Source organism: Canis lupus, chromosome 15 (assembly GCF_003254725.2).
Source record: "Canis lupus dingo isolate Sandy chromosome 15, ASM325472v2, whole genome shotgun sequence".
In the NCBI taxonomy this organism is placed as follows: Eukaryota; Metazoa; Chordata; class Mammalia; order Carnivora; family Canidae; genus Canis; species Canis lupus.
Genome location: NC_064257.1, coordinates 49,706,879 through 49,732,364, shown reverse-complemented (window position 1 = coordinate 49,732,364; position 25,486 = coordinate 49,706,879). Strand labels below are relative to the sequence as shown.

Genomic DNA, 25,486 nt, shown 5'->3' with positions numbered 1-25,486 from the left:
CACAGAATAATTGCCATTTGGGCTTTTTATAAAACACTGCTTTATGGTCTTTGTTTTAATGCTCCAAAAGAATTGTTAACTGGATTTTCAGTCAGTACACGAGTCTTGTACATGTTGCCTCAATTTTTCAAGAAGGTACTGATACTTATGGGACTAACTTTGGGGATCATAGCACCATGGGCTCACTAGTTAAGAATAAAGGAGGAAGGGGAGAGAAATGGTGTGAATTCTAGACTGTTTTGAAAGACAGGCAGTTTGATTTATTTGAACTACATCACAAAATATTCCTGGTATAGGTCTCAGAGGCTGACTTTAGTAAAAGAATTTGTTGATAATTAGTAGAATTCTAGAACATTCTAGGGAATATTGTATTGACTTCAGTAGGTTCTGTAATCTTCATTCTGTTGATTTGCTTAGCAAATCCTTTCCTAATGGTTAATGTAGACTTAGAGTTCATTCCAACCCAAGTTGTCACAAATGTTCCTTAGAAACTTGGCTAGCATTTCATAATTTTTGGCTCCCAGTATATGAAAAAGGAGTCCACAGAATTTTCAATTTTATGTTGATTGGACGGACTTGAGAGTGGCATCTTTTTATTAATTAGCTATTGTCAAAAGAAAAAGTCACAGAAGTGAATATAAAAACCCATGTATTTTCTGTGCAGTAGGGTCTGCATGTCCCTATATCACACCTTATCATTCCTTTGCTCCACTGAGTATCACAGAGGTGATTTTGTTCCTGATGCCCCAGGCCAGGGGGAAAGACTAGAGGTGGGAGGAAAGAAGCCATAAAGAATTTCTCTCTTCCCTTCCTGGCAACCCGTCTGGTAGTGGCTGGGTATTGTCCCTGATTCCAGCTCCCAGGAGAAAGGTTCACCACGTTTCCAGGGTCCTCTGGGTGCCCCATGCCCTGGCTCCGGTAACGTTGCTTCTTCCCACCCCACCCCTCCAACAAAGGGTAGGAGTGGCATCCTGCTGTTGAAAATCTTGTAAATGCCTCACATGTCCTCTGTGACATCTCTACTCTTCTGTCATCTGTATAATAAAGTCTTTGTATCAAATTCATTCTGTTTTACATACTAAGAATAGTTTCTTTTTCCAGACATACACATTTTATAGAACAATTCTGCTTTTATTTCATAGCTTACAGTCTTTTGGATGTTGATAAAGGGAATGTTAAGTTATTCATTACCTCAGTTAATGTTTAATCAGCTTGGTATTGGATTTAGGAAGTGGGGCAAAGGGGAATAAGATAAAATGACTTGACTGTCCTCAGGGAGCTCACTCTGCTTGAGGAGACAGTGCTTTACCAGAGTGCATGGGAGCTGGAGAAGAGGGAATACCTAGACCACAGTAGTGGTGGACATCCATTCCTTGCCAGGGGCTAAGGTCTTGCTCAAGCAGATGAGAAAAAAAGGTCATTACCAGCAGAAGCAGCAGTTTGTACAAAAGCATGTCAAATGCAAGTTGGCATGAGGGTCTGTGGAGTTAGGGACAGTGGAAGAAGAGGAAACCAGAAAGGTAGTCAGGGGCTAAATCATGAAGGACATAGAAGACTCCACCAAACACTTGGACTTTATCCTTTTAGTGATGAAAAGTAGTAGAGAAGGGTTTTAAGCATGGACAGATGCATGGACAGACCCTTTAGAAAGGTGGCTCTTGAATGGGTGTGTGAAGGAGATCTTAGAGGACTGGAATGGAGGGAGAGAAACCTGGTTGGTTGCTAGGTGCAGAAGGGGATGCTGTTTGAATAGAGGCCTGAATTAAACCAGAGGATTGAGAGGAAGGGGAGAAAGTCAATATATACTAAGGAAGCAGAATGTGTGCAGCTTGATGATTTTTTTTGGAGGAGGGGAGTGTGTGTTAGAAGTTGTCATTAAATGATGGTCCGTTGTACTCAGAGATTAGGAGATGTTTGCTTGGTCAGGCTAAATAAGTCTTAAAACTAGAAGACAATTTCTCAAATCAGAGCACAGTGTGTCCTTGGAGGTCTGATGCACATTTCTCCTACCTCTACTTTTATCTTGTAATTAAATAGAAGAACCTTTTCGCTTATTTTATAAATCATTTTATGAGTAGCACTATACATCTAAGGATTTCAGAAGTCTGTCAATAAAACATCCCCTGCTAATGGAGAAAACCTATAGGTCCACTCAGTATCAAATGTTTCACATGCCAGAGACTGTGTATTATTTAACAAGTTGAGGAGAACACAGTGCTTGCTCTCCAGGAGCTGAACATCTGAGACCGAGATAGACACTGTGAAGGAGATGTTAGAAACAATATCTGCCTTACATTATCCACAGTGGAATTTGGTCTGAGTTGCTACTCTAGAGTTATGGCCAGATGTTAGCAGTTTTGATAGCTTCAGTAAAATGCTTTATTCTTTGAAGATTTAAGGCGGAGTGTAGTAATTGAGAGCCTGAGTTCTGGGCGCCTGACTTCCTGGGTCTGCCACTTATTATATGGGTCACCTTGGGCAAATTCCTTAATCTCTATGATTCCCTTCATTATTTGTAAGATGAGGATTGTAGTAGTGTCTGCCTTAGGATTACTGAGAGGGTTAAATGGCAGATGTATGTGTTGTGCGTAGCATACTTGCTGTGCAATAAATACTCACTGCTGATCATTTCCTGAAGGCAAAGTGAAGCCTCCTCTAAGACTCTGTTGAGAAAGATGTGCTCTGTGAGTTCCAGGGATCTATTGCTTTCCTTCTGCCTGAAAGCTGTTGTGGCTAACCCTGAGATCCTTTGTAGTCACTTTATGTTAATTGCAAAGAAAATTCTGGAACATGCTTTCTTTGGGCCAGATTAATAAGTCTTTTAATTTTCAAGTTACCTCTTTGATCACATCATAAATGATTGGTTTTTGATTTAGGAAACGTTCAGAAACAAGTCTGAAGGCTAGCAGGTGGCAAGTAACACCTTAGAGGAGATTGAGACATCACTGCCTCTCTGAAACCTTGCCTTGATATCCGTCACCTCCATCTTCATTTGAGTTCAACACACATTAATTGAGCACTGCTACTTTTCAGTTCTGTATTGGGCTTCAGGGGTGCAAGGGTGAACAGATAATTCCCATCCTCCTGAAAATTAGTCTATTGGAAATATATGTAAATAAATTCAGTCCAGTGTTAATACTAGCACAAATGGAAGGGTGTAGAAGATCAGAGGGGTACACAGGAAGAATAGTAAGGAAAGTTTCACAGGTTTGGTGACATCTCAGTAGATTTTGAATGGAATGAGAAGGGGGAGAATCCCCAGGTCAGCATGGTTTGTATAGGAGATGGACCATATGTTGGGGGAGTGGTGGTGATGCGAGATGAAATTGGAGATAGAAGTGGGAACTGGATCTTGAAAAGTTTGGCCTTTGTCATGTGGGCATTGGGAGCCATTGAGTGATTTTAAGCAATAGAATGCTGTAAGACTTGCATTTTTAGCAAGATCTTCCTAGTATAGAAGGTGAATTTGAGAAAGATGTCGGAGACGATGGAGGGTTTGTGTCTCCACTGCAGATTCATGAAGGCCAGCAACAGAGTCCTATTTACCTAGGACTGTGTCCCTAACATCTAGTACTTTATAGTACTTTATAGACACTTAAAAAGTTTTTCAGAATAAAGATAGACCAAGTTGAATTTTCCAATTCTGCATCCCATCCTCAGAACATGCTGACCTGGACCTCCATCTGTCATGAGCAGCTTGACTAAGATCATAATAAATTATTTTTTCTTGGCATTCTTTTAACTGGCACTCTCTATTTACCAGCCCCTCTGTGCAACGATAGCATGGTGATGATTGATGCTTATAATTCTGACCCTGAGGTACTTCAAGTCTTCTAAATCATCAAAAAAAAAGATTAAAGTATATTCAATATCGCTGTAATGTTTATGTGTTTTCCTAGTTCTTATTCTTCGGAAATTGATGGTTTCTTAAGTGCCTATGTCCTCTTGTGCACACAGGCACAGGGGGAGTCTGTGATCGCTCCCAACCCCTCACTCCCTTGCAGGGCCAGGCGCAGGGAGTTTGTTAGCGACGCATGTGCAGAAATAAGCAACACACACCTGGGTTCTCTTCACGCCTAGAAGGAGGAAGCAGGTTGGCCCCTGGAGGGGCAGACCAGACAGGGACAAGAGAGCAAACAGTGGCTGGAAAAACAGTGGGAGTGCTAAAGCCAGAGCTGGTACAGATGAGCGAGACCGGCAGTTTACAGCAAGTGCACGCTGTGACTGAGCTCAGGAGGGGCAGGGCTCCAGGCTGGGACCCCAGCTCCGCGTTGTTGTGTGCCGTGACCCGAATCGCCAGGCTGGGAGCTGACAGGATTCTCTGCCGGCTACGTTTGTCTTGTGGTAACAACTGCCCAGGAAAACACCAAACGTGAGCAAGTGAAAACGTCAATAATGAGAGCATCCTGTCCACCCCCTCCCCTACCCACCCACACACACACATCTCTTCGTGAGAACCATTGTTCCTGCAGAGCTGACAATATTGCTTGGCCCAGAATGAAGAAGTCCAAGTAGAAGCTGTGAGATGGCTCCATCTTATAACCGGGTTTCTAAAGAGAAGGCCTGTGATGATGCTACCAGGAGGTAGATTTGCTGTTTGGGGTGTCTTCTGGGGGTTGTATGCTGCAGAAAGGAGAGATACCTCTTTGCCTCTTACATTTTGTTGTACAGATTTGTTTTCAAAATCGTGTTTGATCAACAAGCTATTCCTGTGTTGGGGTGCCACACTCATTCCAGCCTGGAGAGCGGGTCCCTAACCACAGGGATTCTGTTTGTCACTCACTAGGCAAGGGTATGTTTGGACTTTGGAGCTAACTTTACTATTTGCCAGCTCTGTGATTTGGGCCAGTTTCTTGGTATCTCTGGGTCTTAGTTTTTTCTTTTCCTGAAATACAGAAATAATACAAATTCCTTCCCTACAGTGTTGGTGTGAGGCTAAAAATAAAATGGTGGCTTTGGAAAGCCCTATGTAAAAAAAAAAAAAAAAAAACAGAAAAAAGAGTATACCAAATATACTAAAGAACGTCATGGATATTCTAATAAAGAATAGAAGTGTGTTTCGTTAGCAAGTACAGCATCCTCAGAAATTTCCCCGAAGCAGAGGGGGGAAATGAGCTGGTTATTAATTTCTTACTATGGAGTAGATGTTCTGGCCGTTACTTTATGCGCTCCGCAAGGTAGATGTTAAATCCGTGCTTCTCAGATGAGCAAACAGAGGCTTCCACTCGCGCAGCTATACGTACCGTAGCAGAACCTGTCTGACCCCAGAACGCAATCTTTCTCCTTATCTCTAGTGTTCAGCCATCTTCTAGACCTCCACGTCCCAGCCCACAAAGTTCCTAAAAGTTGTTCACCTCCTTTTGGGTGGGGAAGCTGGCCAGCCATTTCCTGGTCATTCACTCCTGCAAGTGGGGGAGGGTGGGATCCAGAAGGAACCTCAGCTCCGGCAGCCCCGAGGGACCAGGCCTGTCCCTCTCGAGTTCACCAGGCCTGGACTGAAAGCGAGGGGGCAGGCGGGCCACACTTCCCAGCCGGTGAGGAAATGGCTATGGCCCTTTCTCCAGAAACATTTTTTTCCAGAGTTTCTGGGAGTTCCTCCTGTCTCCGTGGAAGCGTTTCCACCCTCGCTGAGGCGGCCTGGTGAGCTGCCCGCCCGCCTGCCTCTCGCACCCTCCTCTCAGGAACCAGGACCTCTTCTGGATTCCGACCAGCTCCTTGTTCCGCTCGCACAGGGAAGGAGGTTAAGTGTATTCCACGTAGTAACCACTCTGCTGAGCTTTTCCAGGTCCCTCCCTGTTAACTTTGATGCCAGGGCCTGGGAGGAAGGCATCACGATGCGGCAGTTCGCGGAGTGCCCTGTAGGACCCACCGTTGCGCGCATCCTCTTTTTCCCGTAAAGTTTTCCCGCTTCCAGACGGACAGAGCGTGCCTGTGAACCAGAGCTGCCCACACAGAGAACCAGAGATAATGCCTGTTGGAGGGCCAAACTGAAGATTCGGGGAGGATGTCAGTGTGTGGGAGAAGCATTTGTTCAGCCTGGATCTGAGAGGAGCTGTGTGTCGTGCTTCCATAGGTTCTCAACAGGAGGTGCGTAGAAGCGGCGGTGATGACAGGCCTGGCACTGAAGTGCCACATAAACAAGAAGTCTTTGTTTGACAGGAAGCACTACTTCTATGCAGACCTCCCTGTAAGTATGCTTTGTGGCCTGCCCTCTGTAAGTTCTCAGAGCTGGGGAGGGGGGCGCCGTTGGTGCGGGGGAGGGGGCTGTGCCTCTCATGTTTTCAGTCGGAGCTCTGTCCCTGCCAGCGGGGGGCTCTGCCTGGCCCTGATGAAGGCAGGTGCCCCCCGATGTTTACTAGATTGGATGCAGTTGTCCTGATTGCTGACTCCTTGCTTAGCCTCATGCTTCTGCTGGCTCCCTCATAATTGAACAGGGAGTAGAAGCCAGTGTTCTCAGGCTCAGTCCAGCCGTGGTGTTTGGTGCTAATTGCCTGCGAGGTCACATCTAACTCTGTGGCTGATGCAACAGTGAATGCAGACTGTAGCTCTGGAGACAGAGTGATAGCTTCCCTCTTTGAAGTCGAAGTTACCAATAATAGGACTGTCCCCTCCAGGGACATTTCTGTCATCTCACAAGGAGCGAGTAAGTGGACAATAGTAAGCAGAAACATGAACCAGAAGCCTCGACTAACAACAGTAATTGGCTGTGCAGTAGGTCCAATATTAACCTGCTTTTTCCTTAAAATTATAAAGTTTCTTCTTTGGGAGAGGCAAGTGGGAACTAGAGCCAGTTTTTCTTGATGTTGAGCTGAACCAAAACTGTCACGTCCAGTGGGTTTCCCAAAATAATATTTCATTTGATCTGAGCCTCTGAGAGTAAGTGTGCCCTTTCTTCAGATCTAGAAAAAGGATAGTGATGATACTGCTTCACGTCACCCTCCTTGAACTGAAGATGAGGATGAGCTGATCTTTAGTGGGTGAGGGTGGAAGTAGAATTAAATAAAAAATGCAGCCGCAACGTTATGTTTCCAATTGGTTGCTACCATTTTTCCCCTCTGGCTGCCAGCCTTTAGCAAATTCTGTTCCTTAGTAGGATGAAGGGAATGAAGCAGCGTTTTCCCCCGTCTTTTGAGAATGATAATCAGTTTGGTAAAGGTAGGAGACTTAGCATTATGCGATGAATATGAGATGTTTTAATTACCTATGGCTTTCTGTTCTCTCTGGCCCAGGTGGCTCAGATAACCAGAGTTAGTGTTGCCAGATATTATGTGGAACACACTTACACTAAGAAAGTATTTCTTGTTTATCTGCAGAAACAGTTTATTCAAATGTGAGTGTAACTGAGCATCCTGTGTTTCATTCAGCAGCCTGGTTCAGAGTTTAATTTTTACAGATTGAGACTTGCTGTTTCAGCACAGAGAATGAGTTGGCCTAACCGGGGTGGTTCTCAAAGTGTGGTCCCCATGCCACTAGGATCGCATCTCCTGGGAGCTTGTTAGAAATGTAAATCTCAGGCGCTGTCCCCAGATCTACAGAATCAGAGACTCTTTGGGTGGGCCACACAGTCTGCTTTGACCAGCCTGCCAGATGATTCTGATGCAAGGGAAGCTGGAAGAATGCTGGCCTGGTGGCTGAGAGCACAGACTCTGGAGCCAGACCATCCGTGTTCAAATCCTGACATGGATACTTACTAACCCTGTGGCTGTGGACAAGGCACTTAACCCCCTCCGTGCCCGCATGCCCCTCTCAGGGTTGTCATGAAGAGGATTAAATGGTGTAAAGAACTCCAGAAGCACTGCGGCTGCTTTGGCTGCCCCTCTGTGTCATCCAGTTCTCCAAATAGACCTCCCATCTCTTTACGGGGTATTGATGCCTATGGGCATTCAAAAGTCACTCGTCTTCTACTTAGAAGGAGGTGAGGGAGTCCTAGCAGCATCCATCGGTATCTTAGTACTGTGTGTTTTCTGTTGGCTGCGAATGAGCATCAGAGCATTTTCTAGTAAGAGAAACGGGGGAAGTTGTTGGGTCAGGGAGAGCAGCTGGCATGACTGGTTAGCTTCAGGAGCAGGAACAAAACAAGCTTCAGTGCACTAGCAACTGCTGTCTGCCAGTGCGGAGAGTAGATGGCAGAGTGCTTAGCCAGCGCTTCCTAATAAGGAGGGTCTGTCAAGAGCCCAGTAATCAGATGCAGGGTTTAGGCTAATGAGCTAAGTGGAAACAATAAATTCTTCTCTTAGAGGCCTCTGACAATGGGATTATTGTTATTCCCCAAAATGGTACTTGGGTAGGGAAGATGGGATTTGTGTTGTTTATTGCATCATTACTGGGGGTGGAGGAGGTTCAGGGAAGGTAAGGGAGAGGGTGGGAAAAGCCAGAAGAGGCCAGGCTAAATTATGGTGCCGTGCATAAACTAATTTTCCTCTGCTTTTTCCCTTTCTCTTTTGTTGTGTTGTATTTTTAAGTAAGTCTATAGTTTCGTGACATAAAAAGAAATAATGAACTGGATTTCAGCTTATATTTATGGCCTAGTGACTGTGTACCGCATGTTGTTTGCAGGCAGGCTACCAAATTACCCAACAGAGACTCCCAATTGCTGTGAATGGGAGCTTGGAGTACAGTGTCTGTGTGGGGAAGAAGCGGAGTCAGGTGATCACGAGGACCGCGAGGATCAAGCAGATCCAGCTGGAGCAAGACAGTGGCAAAAGCCTCCACGATGAGCTGCGGTCCCAGACACTCATTGATTTGAACAGGGCAGGTAGGCTCAGAGATTTTCTCTTCCTGTCCCTCTGGCCACCTCACTTCCCCTCTAGAGTTTTCCCAAACCAGTTGAGGAAACAGGCCCAAGAGTATGACAGATCTCGATCAAATATCAGCGTTGGTATTGGCACAGCTGACTGGACTGTGATCACCCTTGGGTTTGCTAATGACCTACCCCCAAAGTGTGAACATTGTAGCCACCTAGTCACAGACTCAGTAGCTGATATCTCAAGCAGATGTTGAAAGAACCAAAGTTAACAATGAAAACGTGATGGGGAGGAGAAACCATTCAAAGGCTGGAGCCCATGTTGAGAGCCCATCAGTGACTCAGGATTTTCCTGAGGCTTCAGCCTAATGTATCTGCCAGTCATATTGGAGACCTGCCGTCAGGTAACTCTGCCTTGTCTTTGGTAGGAGTTGGCCTTCTGGAAGTGGTGCTGGAGCCTGACATGTCCTGCGGAGAAGAGGCAGCAACAGCCGTCAGGGAGCTGCAGCTGATACTTCAAGCCCTGGGGACCAGCCAGGCAAATATGGCAGGTAGAAGCCACAGAGGCTGTGTCCCCCCTCTTTTACCTTCTCTCTTTCCACCTCCCATATCTCTTCTCGCTGGAGGTTTGTTCTCTGTATCAGCTACACTGGGGTTGTTTATGGTGTTTTGTCAGCCTTCAGACCTCTGGGGTTTTTGTTTTCTCCTTAGAGTTTTCCTTGGATTCTTTAATGAACCTCTGGTCAAAACTAAACACACTAACAACAGCGCAGAGGCACTGAGCCCAGGAATATGAGATTAGGAGTTGTTAAAAGAAATTCGGCTGAGTAAATTTGAAGATCAGACTGGCTTTATTTAAAGATTCATGAATCAGGCAGCCTCCCATCTAGCAAGTAGAAAGGCGCTCCAAGATGCTGTACAAAATGGTAGGCTTTAATAGAGAGAAGGGGTGAAAAGGGACGTTTTCTAGCAGAGAGTGAATTGTTTCAGGCAGGGTCTCATTTCTTTATGAGGAAGATGAGGGTCTCTTATGCAGATTACCCTCACTAGTGTTGATTGGGAACTTCCAGGTCAGCTGGATAAAGGTGAAGCTCCCAGGAGAGGCTGAAACTTGGTTTGCAGTAGTCAGGGCAGGTGACTTTGCTTTGGGCCTGTTGTTTGTTTTTCTGTCTTTTTCTTTTCTTTTCTTTCTTTCTTTTTTATTTTTTTTAACACTCTAAGGCCTAGATATTTTCTTCTGATTTCTTATATCCAAATGGTGTTTTGCACCAAGTGAGGATCAGTAAAATAATGTGTTTGAATGGTTTCATCTATCTCAGAAGACACTATATTTATCCAGAATAGCTCTGAATTTGTGAGTTTCTGTGTAGGTAGCATTTAGTTGCTACTTGGTGCTTTTTCTTCGAGTCTCTCTTATTTTGTGAATTTTCATCCAGCTATAGCTGAAGTCAAATTATATCAAGTCTAAGGCAAGATTATGATTTCACAAAACTTTAACTTTGAGATAATATCTTCAGTTCATTAGAAATGTAGTAGAAAATCAAACAAAAGAAACACTTGTGCCATTGAGGCTAAGCAAACTATACATTTTAGGTGTTTGCAAATTGGATATAAAATTATAAGCGTTGGTCAAACTCAGTTTCTTAAGGGCTCACTCTTATGGCCCCTTCCTAGCGCTCCTTTGTCTACTCTTAAGTCCCTGAAAGCTAGCCTCTCCCTTGATTGCCCCCTATTTTCTGTTCCCAGGGCTTTTAAAAAAACTCTTGGCACTCCAGAGCATTCCTTGAGCTGAGAAAGGCAGGAATGAAGAAAAGATACAGATTCCGCATATTGCAGTTGTTAATTCGTACCTCTGTACATTGGTGTACTAGAATATTCCAGAGAAATACAACCAATAGAATGTGTGTATATGTGCATGTATATGTTAAAATTATATGTATGTATCTAGATAAAGAGATTTATTCTAAGGAGTTGGCTGATGTGATAATGAAGGCTGAGAAGTCCCATGATCTGTAGTGAGAAGGCTGCAAGAAAGCAAACTCCAGCCCAATTTTGAAGGCCTGAGAACCAGTAGAGCCAGTGGTGCAAGTTCTAGTTTGAAATGAATCCAAAGGCAGAAGAAGACTAGTATCCTGGCTGGAAGACAAGCAGGCAGGTAGAGAGAGCAAATTCCCTCCCACTCTACCTTTTGTTCTGGTCAGGCCTTCAACAGATTGAATGAGGCCCACCCACAATGGCAAAGGCAGTCTGCTTTACTCAGTCTACCAATTCAGATGTTGCTCTCCTCCAGAAATACCCTTAAGACACACCCAGAAGACTGTTTAACCAAATATCTGGGCACCTTATCACCCTGTCAAGTTGACCCATTAAAATTAACCATTGTAAAGCAGTCATCATAGATGCCAGTAAATACCGTTGAGGATGATGATTCATCTCCCTGTTGGTTTATAATAATAATTGCCAACCTTTTTATGTCATACAATACATCTGTGTGTTACAGAAGGACTTCTGAAATTGTAATGCCACATTTGTTGCATAGGACACATTACAAGCAGCAAATTGTAACATCGAAGTCCTGGTACAAGTTGAATTTGGAGACAGAACTTGCCTATTTGCTATGTTCTTTAAACAAAAGACTGGGATAACACAACCACATGGGTATGAGTGGCATAAAAGCTGCCTACAGGTTTACTATATAGAAGTGAGGCTGTGTTGTGGAGTAAGAGAACTCTCCAGTTCACATTAATGGCTCATGCTGCTTTTTTTACACACATAATGAATAACATAAGTGAAGTATGGGCTGGTTGGATGGTTATCCGCTTATGCACTGAGTGTTGATTCTCTATTGCTTTAAAAAAGTTTTTATTATTCCATTCTTCCTCAAAATGTCTGTGATTCCTCGCAAACCTATGGAATAATAAACAGGCCACCTGTTAGCTGAGAAATAGTCCCATCTGGGTCCTTGCCAAGAGATAAACCATAATGGCAAGAACTCATCAGTCAGTGACAGCTGAGAGGATTCATTAAATCTCATTTGTTGTGACACTTTTTGTTGCTTTTAAATACAAATCCAGCAGCTTTGCCCCTAGCGCAGCAACAGAGTGGCTGCGGTTGTTCTAAAGTACTGTAGGGAGGGAAAGTCTGCCTGGAGTCTGCAGGGGTCCAGCTTTTTGTGCTGTTACCATCCCCAACCCCTTTGCTCATCCTTGTGTCCCACCACCATAGGACCGCCGTGTTGGCATGGGAGACCGCATCCTGAGAACTGAGGACTACCCTAGAAGGGACAGTGGACCCCCAGAGTGCTCTTGGAATAAAGTTTAAATTGCTCTGGCCTGTGATTGAGTGAGTTCCTGATAGTTTTGCTAATGAGCATGGATCAACTCAGCCTGGGTTCCAGAAGTCATTTCCTGCTCAGCGGACATTTGCCACTCTTGAGATTCTCAAAGCCGGCTGTTGAGTTGAATGTGTACTGGAGTAGATATTCTCAGTGTTTCAGTGATGATGTCTGTCACTTGGAATACTTAGCATGTGCTCATCAGTTCACTAGGCATTTTTTTAAAGACTTATTTATTTGCTAAGACTCATTTATTTGAGAGAGAGAGAGAGGTAGAGGAGGGGCAGAGGGAGAAGGAGACAAGCAGAATTCCCACACTGCAGGGAGCCCAATGCTGGGCTCCATCCCAGGACCCTGAGATTGTGACCTGAGCCAAAATTAAGAGTCAGATGCTTAACTGACTGAGCCACCTAGGCACCCCTCACTCTCACTAAGCATTTTTTTTTTAAATATTTATCATCTTGTTTAAACCTTACAGTATTCCTGGGAGGTAGGTGGTATTACGCCTGTTGTACAGGTGAAGAAGCTGAGGTTTAGAGAGATTGGCTTGTTTGCCCAAGACCCACCAGAAGTGACTGAGCTAGGATTTGAGCTCAGGTGTGTCTGAGTCCGGGAGCCCTTTCTGTAAGCCCTACATCATATTGCTTCTTAGTGGCAGCCACCACAGTGTCCCAACTGCCATAGATGACAATTTAGAGAAGCAAGATGGCAGAGCATGGGTGCTGAGGCTGCTGCAGTCCCAGACCTGGGTTGGGACCCTATCCTACCCTCTTCTAGCCAAAGAACCTGGGCAAGAGATTCTGATTTCTCTAAGCTTCACTTTCCACATTTATAAAATGAGTCCCCAGATATATGGAAGAGGAAAGGAAGAAAATGAAGAGGAAAGGAAATCAGATAGAGTTGGGACAGCTGGTTGTGGTGTCACTGTGTACTGAGATGGGGAAGACTGGGCGAGGAATGGCTTTGTGTGGGAAAATCTGAAATTCCATTTTGTATGTGTTAAGTTTGAAATGCCTGAAGGATGTCTAAGTGGCTTTGTCTAAAGCTATATCGTATAAAAAAAAAAAAAAAAAAAAAAAGCTATATCGTAGGGAATGAACGTGATAAAGTACTAAAACTTATCACAGGCCCTGACAAAAAGCCAGTGCTCAGTAAGCGTTTGCTGCTTTTATTAGCAATAATAAATAGTATTACTTTTACAGAATCTCCACTCATTTTGGATAAATAAGCTTTGTGAAATACATTCAGTAAAATTTGGGGTGTGTGTGTGTGTGTGTGTGTCAGTGTCAGAACTTGTTTAAGTCCTGGAGAGCTTCCAGTGATCAGAATGAGATAGCTTAACAGACCTCTCTAAATCCTCAGGCCCCTGCTGTTTACAGAAACAGTTTTCTGTCCTGATGTTATATTTCTGATGTGTGAATGTGTTTTAGAAAAAAAATATGTAGCTGTACCATATCACTGTGCTCAGTGGTATAGTTTTCTAGTTTTGCTGTTACAAATCTCTGCTTCTGGAGGGTAGAAATTGAGTTTGATAGCATTCTCATGATGTGTGAATGAAGGCCCTCCCTCAGTGTTGCAGAATGCATTGAAGTAAACCTGACTGGTAAGTCTTTTGTGCACTTGAAGCAATTTAGCTTAATTTGTTTAAAAGGTATTTTGTCTTCACTGGGTAGAATATCTTTTGTTAATGTTTGGTACTATATTTGAATCCAGGCTAGTGGACTCTCTTTCAACACTGCAGGATACTAAATGATTCCTCTCAATTATGTAGTATGTATGGCCTTCTCTGGGAGAGACCGAAATTCATGCTTTTATTCCTTTCCAAGTTAAAATTTTAAATTGTGAATGATGGTTTCATTTTTAAAAGCAAGTGAGGCCCAATTCAGGGTTCCCTGAGTTCAAAAAAAGTTGTTTCCCAAGAATTGAGATTTGGTTGAGCAGAGCTCAGCATACGTTGGGAGTTTTCCTTTGAGCTGAATGGGCCTTTCAGATGATTCCAGCTGTAGATTAATCCTATTCAGACAGAACTTTAAAACTGATCAGGCTCTTTTGGTGAGATGGTAACCAATCTGCCTACTCTTTGCTTAGGAAAATACCAGAGTTTTGACTTGTTCAACAAGGTATTAATTTATTGAACACTCAGTGCCAGATCCAACTCTAGACTCTGAATATAGCAGTGGAAAAGACATTATTGTTCCTGCTACGTAGAATTTATATCTATGAGGGAGATAAATACATTAATAAAGTGGTATGTGCTTTAAGGAAATAAGCAGGATGCAATGATAAAGAATAACGTTGGAAAGTGAGGGCCTGGCAGAGGAAGTGACATTTATTTGAGACCTAAAGGATGACTCAAGGCCCTAGCCAGCATAGGACTAAGGGGTGAGCACTCTCGGGAAAAGCTAAAGCAAAGTCTCTGAGATGAGGAAAAGCTTAGAATATTCTGAGGTAACATAGGTAACACACGGCCACTGTAGGGAAAGGATAACAGGCAGGGGTGTGTGGCATCAAGTAAGACTGAAAAAAAAGTAGACAAGGGATAGGTTTCCAGTAATAGTGAGAAGTTTGGATTTCATCCCAAGTGTACTGTGAAGTCATTGAAGGGCTTTCAAGCAAGGGATTGACATAGTCTAATGTTTTAGAAAACCACTCTGGCTGCTCTGTGGAAAGTGCATTTTAGTTGAGTAAGGGTGGTAGAAACAAAGAGACTAGTTAGAAGTTTTTGCCATGGTCCAGATGAAAGATGATGTTGTTTTGAACACAGTGGTGTTGGTAAGGATGGAGAGATTAAGATGAGTAGATTCGAGGTAGATTTTAGAAGTAACAGGATTTTTTAACAGGCTGGTATAGAAATTAAGGGGCAGGAAGAAATGAAGGATGTCTTCAAAGAAGCTTGAGGAACTAGGTAGCACTATGGACTGCAGCTAGGAAGATGAAGACAGGAATGGCTGCGTGGAGAGGAAATCAGGATTTAGTTCTGGAAAGTGAAGTGTCTGTGAGACCTCCAAGTGGAGGTGTCAAGTAGATGGTGGAGGTAAGTATGAGACTCTAAGTAGAGGTCTGAGCAGAAGAGAGAAATTCAGGAGTCATCAGCACATTGATGGCATTTAAAACCACTTGCCCCTACAGAGGGAGTGCAAGAAGAGGGTCCTGAAGTGGATGGGAAGGCAAACACCAGCAAACGAGATGGAAGTAGAGTGTCCATGGAGGTAGGAGGGGAGACCAAGAATATATAAGATCACAGCAGCTGAGAAAAGAAGATAGTTGAAGATCAGTTGGTATGTTTCATGCTGCTTGGCTGTCCAAGGAGGTGAAGACAGATCAGGTCCTGTGTCTGTTGCATTTGGCAGCCGGGAGGGAGGCCACTGGTGACTTTGAGGAGGCATTTTCAGAGAGGCGAGGATGGAAACCAAGAGAGGTTAGGAGCAAATGGGAGGTGAGATAGTAGAAACAAGCTGTGCCACGAGCAAGCAAAAACGTGTTTGAGAGGATTTGCTGGAAAGGAAGGCGGGCAGACCATAGCTTAGTAACTGATGGAGGAAGAGTGGGGCTCAAGGGACCAGGGTTTGAGGTTTTCGTTTTTTTCACGAGAGGTACTTTTGCATGTGTCTCTACTGGAAGTACTGTGGAGAAAGTGAGGTTAATGATGGATGTGGAAGAGAGGAGGTAGCTGAAAGAATGATGTTCTGGGGCAGGAAGATGGGTGAGGTTGGAAACCTGGGTGTACCCCTCCAGACCCTTCCATTCTGGTCTTAAAGGTAAGATTAATTCAAAATAGACTGTAGTCGTGTGCTAAATTCTGTGGTATTGACTGTGTCTCTTCTCATAGTTCAGAGGAGCCACCAGTGGAGAGAGGCTTATTGATGAGAGCTTCTTGGAGGGAAGGTCGTAACACTACAGTAGGACCCTGAAGGATGAGCAGAGGCTGAAGAAGAGACAGTAACACTCATGAAGAGGAGGTGCTGGAGCCAGCAGACTGGGCAGGGACTCGTATAGAGAAATCAGAGCCTTCCCTTGATTGCAGGAAGGTTCTCTCATGGAATGAGTAGTGGGAAATTGTGGGTCATGTCAACCAAATCCGGGTGAGAGCTCTTCAATACCAGGCGGAGGAGATTAGATGGTCCAGTTGGAGCCGGCCCTGCCCTTGAGCAAAAAAAGAGAAAGATGAAAACCACATTGGAGCCGGACGAAAGTCACAGCAATATTCTGGCCAGATGGACAAGGAGGGTTTGCTTTAGTAGAAGTCAGGGTGCAGTTCTGTAACTTGGTCTGAAGTTCTGAGTCCTCTGGAAAGGGCGGCAGCCGTGGATGTAGAGAGGCGGTGACAAATAGGAGGGGCATTAGAAGAGAAGAACTGACAGGGTCCAGTTGTCTGTTTGGATATAGAGGGGAAAGAAAACAGGGCAGATGACTTCCGGTTTCTCAGACTAAGAATCTAATGATGTCAGGAATAGTTGGGACTTCTTGAAATTCAGGGAAGCATAAATTGTCAAAAACGTTGAGGAGTCTGTGCTAGAAACATAGAGTAACTTCTGAGCTGGAAGCACCTTTGCCCTGACAGTCAGCATGGGTGGCGTTGGGGCCGCACAGTGGGGGAGCTCATCCTTTGTTCTGAGGGAACAAGTGGAGACAGTAGGACAGACAGTGGCGGCCGGCAGTCTCAAGCTTGGAGGAGGTCGAGCCCCACAGCTAAGTGTTTGGATAGGGAGCAACAGATACCAGAACCATGGACTTTCTTGGCATGGAATTTCCTGTTTCATTATTTTAATATGATTTTGCTGCGGAATCTTTGGGAAAATGAATTTATTCAGCCTGTCAGAACTCTTAGGTTTGGCAGGTTCTTTTTAAATGTAAAAACTCAAAAAAAACTTAAAAAAACTTAAAAAAAAATAAATAAATGTAAAAACTCACCTAGGAAAATAAAAGTCCAACATTTTGTCTTCTCCTTCTGCTCCGTTTGGAAATTGTAAATGAAATTGGAGCATAGAGAATTTAAACTTTACTTTGTGGGGTGTAAAATGTGATTGTTTTTTATCTTCATCTCCTTAGTTGTCTTTTAGGATTTTGCTTCTCTCTCCTCTCAAGAGCCTCTTAGTCCTCTCCACAAACCACCTGTCTCCTTAGGGGTTATTGTTCCTAATCTGAAGGGGCTTTCTGGGTCAGAGAAGATCCTCCCAGAATGGGGGTGGCCCCCTCTGAGTTCTTCCACAGACTCACCCCTTCATAACAGCACTGTCTGCAGCAGCAGATCCTTACAGCAATCAGGAAGGATTCAGAGTCCTGCTTATAGAAGGAAGAGATTAATATAGTACCCAGAGGAAAGAGGAAGAGACAAACCCAGGTTTCCAGCCTTGCCCTTGAGTTGCAAATTCTCAAGGACTCTCATGGATCTCCTGGGATCACTATTGGAAATCCACTCTCCATTGGAGAGCTATGTAGGGTTATCCGATGATCATTTCTGATGCCTTCCCGCCCAGCTCAGCTCTGACACTCTGAATAAAAACTCAGGATAAAACTGCAGAGTAATTCTCCATTTTAACAGTGTTGTTTTTCTAATTTGGCACAAAAGAAATTAGATTTCTCCAGTTGGTATATCCAGAGTTTCTCCTCTCTCTTGCATGTGTGCAGGTGCACACACATGTGCACACACATATATTCACATCTCAGATCCCGTAGGACTATAATTCTCTTAAGTGGACTGAAGTACCAGCCATGTGCTTCGGGACCACATTCCACAGCAAGTGAAAGTAGATATTGCTTGCCTAGAGACCATGTTGCCTCAAAGAATTTCTAAAGAGTTGTATTTTTTCTCTTCTTCCAGAGGGCCAGTTGAGAGTGGATGCTAATATATCTGTGCATCATCCTGGAGAGCCTTTGGGTGTTCGAACTGAAGTGAAGAATCTGAACAGCGCCAGGTTCTTGGCCAGAGCAATAGGTGAATGTCAGCTGTTAACTTTTAATATCCTTCTTTGTAGCAGTTACCTATTGCTTTGTAATAAGCCACCCCATACCTCAGTGGCTTGGGGTGGCTTGTTAACCATTTTAGCTTTTGCAGTTCTACTGATTAGATCCTGCCTCCACTCATTCATGTCCTTTGGAAGCTGGTAGCTTAACTGGAAACAAAAGGTCTAAGATGATGACCTAAATCACAAGTTGAGGCCTTGGTGCTAGAGGTCAGCTAGGTTTCTCTCCACGTTGTCCTTCATTTGCTTGCCTACCCTGGGCAAGCAAGGGGCCAAGGGGCATTCCAGGGGGAAGAAGGCAGAGGCCTCAAGGCTTCTCGAGTCCAGAGCTCTAGAACTCTCCTAGTGTCTCTCCCAACACGTTCTATTCAAAGTGAATTGGATTTAGAGCAAATTCAGGGTGAGGAGAAATAGGCTCCATCTCTTAAAGGGAGGATCTACAAAATGCTGTAGCTCTATTTTTCCATTTACCACATTCTTTCTGACCAGTGTGAACTTTATCAAATCATGTTTATTTATTATAGATTGGCCATAGTTTGACTTAATTGGTTAGAATGTTTTTCTGCTTTTTACTGTTTTTACTAATAGATTCTTTGTGCTATATCATCAAGTTTGAGTCTTCTTTTTTTTTAAGATTTTATTTATTTACTCATGAGAGGCAGAGAGAGAAGCAGGACTCAAGTCTGATGCCAGACTTGATCCCAGGACCCTGGGATCACGACCTGAGCCAAAGTCAGACACTCAACCACTGAGCCATCTAGACACCCCTTGAGTTTGGGTCTTATTGGAGTACATGCTGGGGGTGCTTAGGTGTTGACAAATATAATAATTAAAATAGAACAGTTGAGCAAGATAAACATCCACGCAGTCCCATAGAGATTGCTGACTATGAAGACATCTCAGAAAACTAAAAATATTCTTTAAAACCAAAAGTGTCTGGAGAGGAAGAGAGAATATAGGGATGGGATAGAGTTTCAAGTGTACCATTTAAGAACACAAGACAACTGAATGCATTGCTGTGTGTTTAGTAGAGTGCTGGGTCTATTGAGAAAAGTATTGGAAACAATGCAGAAAAGATTCTCTGGTCTTACATAAAACCTTATCCCGAACCTGCAATGATCAGCCTCAGTGAAGATGCTTTGAGTCTACAAATTTTCAGGAAAAGGGCACTAACATGGTCACGAGGATAACTTACATAAGGGAAAGGGGTGTAAGGGAAGGTCTCCACCTATAAATGGACCAAAGACGATGGACTCTTCTGTCTGTAAAAGGAGATATGGTCCATGCTTATGAAGCCATGAAAGATTTGGGTCAAGGATACCCTTACAGCCCAGTTTTGTGAAGTGGAAGCTTGGAACAAATGGAAGAAAGTTCCACTTCACCCTGTGGTTAGTAAGTATTCTGGAATTCATTATTCCAATAGCTGGTGATGATAACCTTAAAAAAAAAAAAGGCAGCAAGATTTTAAGTAGATTTATTCTTAATGATTTATGAAGGAGGACCCCCCTCCCCAAGACAGAATTCTTCCTGTGTCCTGACTCAGACAGGAAGAACCACAGATTTACTATGATGGGCTTAATTCTCCAAGCCCATGATTTTTCTATCTTGTTTTTCTCCCTACATCATGCCTAGTAGCCATTATCCGATTTCAATCAAAGAGACAATTGGAGTTGAGGGGTGGGATGGAAGACACATTTTGGTGTTTCTACTTCTTGTAAGCTCAGATAAAAGAGTTTGGATTTGGGTGAGGGAAGGTGGTACATGCTGGGGTGAGGAGTTTTGGGGGGAGGCTAAAGCAGCTCTCAGCAGCTTAACAGTTGTGTCTGTGTTTTGATTACCACAGTGTGCCTTGTTGGGTAATGAGGAAACATGGCATAAAGCAGTGGCTCTTAATCATTTGGGGTCATAGATCCCTACGAAAATTCTGGACTCTGTCTCCAAAAAATGTACAAATGCACACACTCACATTTTGTATATAATTTCAGGAGGTACCAGACCCCTTGAAGTATATCCTTCGTCCCTGGATAGGAAATCTTGATAGGCAGCAACTCTGTATCTGAAGTTAGTTGGCCTAGATATTTTCCTAGCCCTCCTGCTGCTAAGAGCTGTAAACTGGACTGGGTCACTGTGAACCTGAGCTTTCTCAGAAAGTGAGGGAGCAGAGCTTCCTAAAAGGCCCTTTCCGGTACCATTGTCCTATGACAGCAGTGAGAAGAGAAGATAGCACATAAAGGAAGGATTGTTATAAACAACTCTTTTTTTTTTCTTGTTTTTTTTTTTTTAATTTAAAGATTGAGAAAGATTTCTAATTATTGCTTGATTGGATGAAAGAAATCAAAATATGATCCAAAATTATTGTTTGTCTTAGACTCTGAAATTGAGAGACAAATCAACGAACTTGAGAACGGACGTGAAATTTTGAATGAAACTCGCTCATTTGACTGCAAACTGGGGTGAGTTTGCATTGACAAGCGTCTTGCACACAGGTGGGTGGGGCTCCAGTCTGGGTTCACTTCACACCTGCCACGTGACCTTGAAGCAAGTACCTCACTCCTCTGCACTAAAGCTTTCCTCACTAGTACAGTGAAGAAAATACTGTACACCACAGGATATTATACCCTGAAGGGCTGGTAAGAGGTTAAAACCGAACTAGACTTGTGCATAAATACTTCCAGTATAGCTTCCAGTTTACCACGTTGTGGCCAGAATTTTTACTTCCTTAAATTTTATCAGACTTAAGCTCTACCAGTTCAAGCTAGAGGTAAAGAAAGCATAGAGGTGGTTATAGAGTTACCCTTTTATGTTTGTTTTGATAACTTTGACTCTAATATTCTGACTCTGAATTTTGAGGATTTTGTGCTTTTAGCAGAAAACTGAAAGAAGCTCAAAAGACTAGAGTTTGAGCTGGTTAGAAGCCAGAAACATTGAAGCAATTTCTTCTCTTTAAAAAAAAAAATCATTCTGAATATTTCTTTTGCATTAATATTTTTTGATGTAGTCATGTGAATATCTCTCCAAGGTCGAAGAGCTTGAATTTGCCTGTGTCCCTTATTGGTAGGGGAAACTTCCCTTTGCACATATGCTGGGCAATGCTGCATGCTATGTTTGCTTAACGTTTTCCTGTTTAACTATCATAGGTGCACCATCCCGATGAGGGACAAAGAAGGAAAACAAGACTACAGGTGGTTATTCCTCTTGTCAAAATACCATTATGTTTTTGGGTTTGGGGCAAATTTCAAATCCACTTGCAGAGTAACATAATGACCTGGATAGTGTTTAGAAACCACTTTCTGTTTGTATTGTTGCATGACGGAAAGCCTAGACTTCCTATTTTACATGTATCCTGAGAGAAAGAATGTTTTCTTGGTTTGGTAACTTCAGAGTGCCTTCAGCTGTTGGAAGACATTGTTGACTCACTCCTACATGAGAGTTGTTATAATTGAGCTAAGAAAGGGCCTAGAATATTTATATTCAGTTACAAATTCGGTAACACACTAAACATCCTTGAGAGGAAAGAAAAAAGAGATGCACATGTTAATGCCATTTCCCTTCACACCTCGGGTGATACTATTTAATCAATAAATTAAACAAGTTGGACTTACTATGAGATCTAGAAGTAAAGCAAATAATAAGAATAGGCTTAAAGTAAATTAAGCCTTTTGTTTGTTCCCCATTGAGTTTTGCAGATTGTAAAGAAGGAAGTTATAAGCAACAAAGTTGTTGAGATTAGCCCATGGTTCAGGTTCCTTTGCAAAGCGCAGCTCTTGCTGTCACTGAGGAACAAATGTAGCATTGTGATGTAGGAAAGAAGCTTCTAAATCCTTAGTGTGAACCTCCCCTGAAGGGCTCCTCTTGAGTGTCAAAGTCAAGACTCTTTTAATCACTATAATCTTCTAGGTTCAGTTTGTTCTTCCCAAGAACATCTTTGGTCTCCAGTGTTGCCCCCCTACTCCTTTTATGCTGCTTTCTCACTCAGCATGGAATAAACAGGCAGGATTCAGGAACCCTCCCTTTGGTGTTCTCATGCCCTCAGAAGTCAGACTGATTCACAGCACAGATTCGGAATTGAGGTGATGGGTTGTTTGTACATCTCATCTCTCACCTTGGTGCTACCATTTGTTCTGCATTATCCTGCTTTTGCGTAAGCCCTTTGACAAGTAGAAGTGGAAAGGAAATGTTAGATGCTGGAATGGAGCAGAGGGAAAGTCGTTACATGCAGTGGGACAGCAGAGAGTTCCCATGTACTCCTTGGTATATACCAGATGCTGCACCTCCCCCTCACAGCACCCCTAATAACATCTTGCACTGCTGTGTGATTTGCATGTATTACCCAAGAAATGTTGAAAACTCAAACTAAACGCGTGTATCACAAACATGCCACAAAGAGTGTGGTACATTTGTTACAATCGAACTGAAATTGAGATTTTATTATTGACTGAAGTCCATAATTTACATCAGGGCTCACGCTTTATATTGTACATTCTGGAAGTTTTGACCAAATGGATGATGACACGCATCTTCCATTACAGTGTCATAGGCAGTAGTATACCTGTCTTAAAAAGCCCCTGTGCTCCACTTACTCATCCTTCTCTCTTTGACTCTATAGTTTTAAGGCAAAATCTATTTATTCCACTTCTCAAGAAAGAAAGTTTTCATTTTCTTTGACTTTTCATTTATTTTCACAAATACTGCTAAGAATGGTAAGAATTTTTAAATGAGGAAAAGTCATTTTTCTACCTAATAAGTAAATTGTTCTCATTTGGTCCTAATTTTCCCAGCCTATGTCTTTGTGAATATATACTTTATCCACGGTTATAAATCTCAGTGTAGCATCAACCCTGTGTTATACCTTTTTCACTCACCATAGTTTATAAGCACGGAGGGGGCAGGTCTGGTGATCGATCGCCTGACCTGCTGTGTACACTTGTACAAAGACTCATTCCTGAGAAACAGGAAGAATTGATATTCTGGGACATTAGAAAATATTTGGACTTTTTTATATTTTTATTTTTTAGATTTTATTTATTGAGAGAGAGTGCATGAACAAGCATGAGTGTGGGTGGGGGGTGGTAGAAGGAGAGGGACAAGCAAACTCCCTGTTGAGTAGGGAGTCTAACACGGAGCTCAGTCCTAGGACCCTGAGATCATGACCTAAGCCCAAGTCAGACACTTTACCAGCTGAGCCACCCAGGCTGCCTAGAAAATATTTGGAATTTAAATGTGACATCTAGAGACAAAACTTTCATATCAAGGATAGGGTTTTGTTTTGTTTTGTTTTGTTTTGTTTTCCTATTAAACCTAATTCTTCTGAGTCATACCCCATATTCCCTCTCTGCCTAGGTTTATGCCCGAACCCAACCTGCCTCCCTTGCTGCTCTATGACACTGCGTCTTTGCCTCCTGGCGCAGACCCACAGCAAGTGATCAACATTGACAGGATTCGGGAGCAGCTCCCTGAGCTCCCCAGTGAGACCCGGGAGCAGCTCGTTCAACAGTATGGGATGCTACCAGAACACAGCTTCACCATACTGGTAGGTATTGATCAGAGGCTCAGACAGCCCCAGCTCAGCAGTTTGGGTGCTGCTCCACGTGAGCTCTGAGTAGAGAAGGCAGGTGCTTCAGGTTGTACTATAGATGCTTCGGAGAAGCAGCAGCTGTGATAACCTTTGCTCACTACCCTTTATGGTAAATACTCCTCATGGAACCAGAACATGAAGCAGAGTCTCATGTCAGTCATTTCTTGTGTGCAGAAGTGAACAGCTGTTCACAGCAGCCATGGAGGCTTCTGGAAGACAGTCCAAATGCTATGGATGAATGTTTTCCCATGTGTCTGCAGGACAAGAGAAAATCAATGTATAGGGCTTCTAGATGTCTAGCAGTATTGAACCATGACAGGGTCTGGCAGGAAGTTCGGTTCTCAAAAGCCAGCCAGCTGTTTCTCCAACTGTAGAAGAAAAACATTTATTCCGCACAAAATGTTGAAAACTCTGACTAAAAGTACCGGTCCTTTGAGGCTTGAGGATGCATCTTAAGGGGCCGTTAGAGAATCTGACACCACTGAGACCTGCTTAGGGATTTTCCATTCTTTTCAAAGCTGCTCAGGGCTTTGCAGTTCTCTTTGTCATGGCAGCTTTAAAGTGCTGCAGCATCAGTGAGGGTAGGGTTTTGTCACAGTTGTCTTCTGCTTGTCTGTTAGGGAGGAAGTAGAAAGTTTTGCTGCTGCGTGTTTCAGGGACTGGGTGAATGTCGCACTTATCTTCTGGAGCAGCAGAGTCTGTGCACACTCTGGGTTTTTTATTTTAATTGATTAATAATGACTGTATAGGGATGTGAGAACGTACATACTGATATACTTCAGTGACAGCAGCCCTGCCATTGCTGGTCCACGGTCAGCAAGCAAATATTTGTAGAATGAAAGATTTTCTCTTTATAAATCAGCTAATGGGAAAACTCTCCAGAGAGTGTCCTGTGAAAACTCCTCTTTTCCTACCAGTAATGATGAGGCATGTGCAGATGTGTTTTCATACTGCCTCCTATGGGCTGCCGTCACACCTAGTCATATCTGTCTGATGGTTACATGGCTAGATTTTAATCCTTTCTTAGTATGACTTGTTCAGCACTTGGCAGGCAAGCACTGTGTCACCCTCTAGCTCACTGTCCCTCAGCATGGGCTGGCACAGCAGCAGCAGCGCTTAACACCAAATCTTCGACTGTGCGAGTCAGTCATCATTTCGGACAGAACACCTTTTAACCTGAAGCCTCTTACGACTCCAGCATTTTCCCTAGGCTGATTTAACCCAACTGAGTTTTCATCCTATCTATCTTCCCTACGTCTGATGAATTTCCAGCCCACTGGAAATAAATCCCAAACTGAATTCTCAATGCTAAATTCCAGTCCTGCATTTGAGAACTGCCAGATTACACAGGGGTTGGAGGGCCTGGGACAGAGCCTGCTGGGACTTAGCTTCCAAATTGAGAGTTACCTGCCTTCATTTGGCCTTCCACCAGGTGAACAGGACAGCAAGTGAAGAAAACCCAGGTTTCTTGGCAATTTCTTTGCTCATGACTGTGATTTCAGAAAAGAATCCACTAAATATGATGTTAAAAGCTCTTCTTTGTATATTAACTTTTCTTCGCAAGAGAGGCAAACAGACCTTTGAGCAACTCCTCTCAAGAATATGGCTATTTCTCTCCAAGGCACTGTCTGTAAACATATGCTCCCTTCAGAGAGCATATCTCTAGCACTGTCACACTTGGCCTCCAACAAGCATATGAGTGATGGTGGGGAGCATCTGTGTCCTCAAGGAAAGCCAGTCCTCTGAGGGCAAGGACATTCTCATGCTCGTGTTTGTGTCCCAGGCACCCTCACGTGTCCTTCACAGGAGGCCTTGCATAAATGTTTGCCAAGGGTGCCCCATGAGTGGGTCATGGTTTAAGGTCCTGTTGA

The 25,486-nt window shown here is 43.4% G+C and overlaps 1 protein-coding gene across 2 annotated transcripts in view; it reads left to right on the top strand.

Annotated features, from left to right (window-relative positions):
* Nucleotides 1-25,486, top strand: part of GATB (glutamyl-tRNA amidotransferase subunit B) — an 89,880-nt gene that overhangs the window by 28,039 nt on the left and 36,355 nt on the right. The window contains exons 3-9 of one of the 2 annotated variants that reach the window (XM_025439265.3): nt 6,074-6,187; nt 8,557-8,755; nt 9,172-9,294; nt 17,899-18,012; nt 20,409-20,493; nt 21,178-21,222; nt 23,381-23,570. In XM_025439265.3, coding sequence (XP_025295050.3) covers nt 6,074-6,187; nt 8,557-8,755; nt 9,172-9,294; nt 17,899-18,012; nt 20,409-20,493; nt 21,178-21,222; nt 23,381-23,570 — 870 coding nt within the window. The remainder of the gene's footprint in view (nt 1-6,073; nt 6,188-8,556; nt 8,756-9,171; nt 9,295-17,898; nt 18,013-20,408; nt 20,494-21,177; nt 21,223-23,380; nt 23,571-25,486) is intronic. The other variant, XM_025439266.3, reaches the window with a different exon arrangement.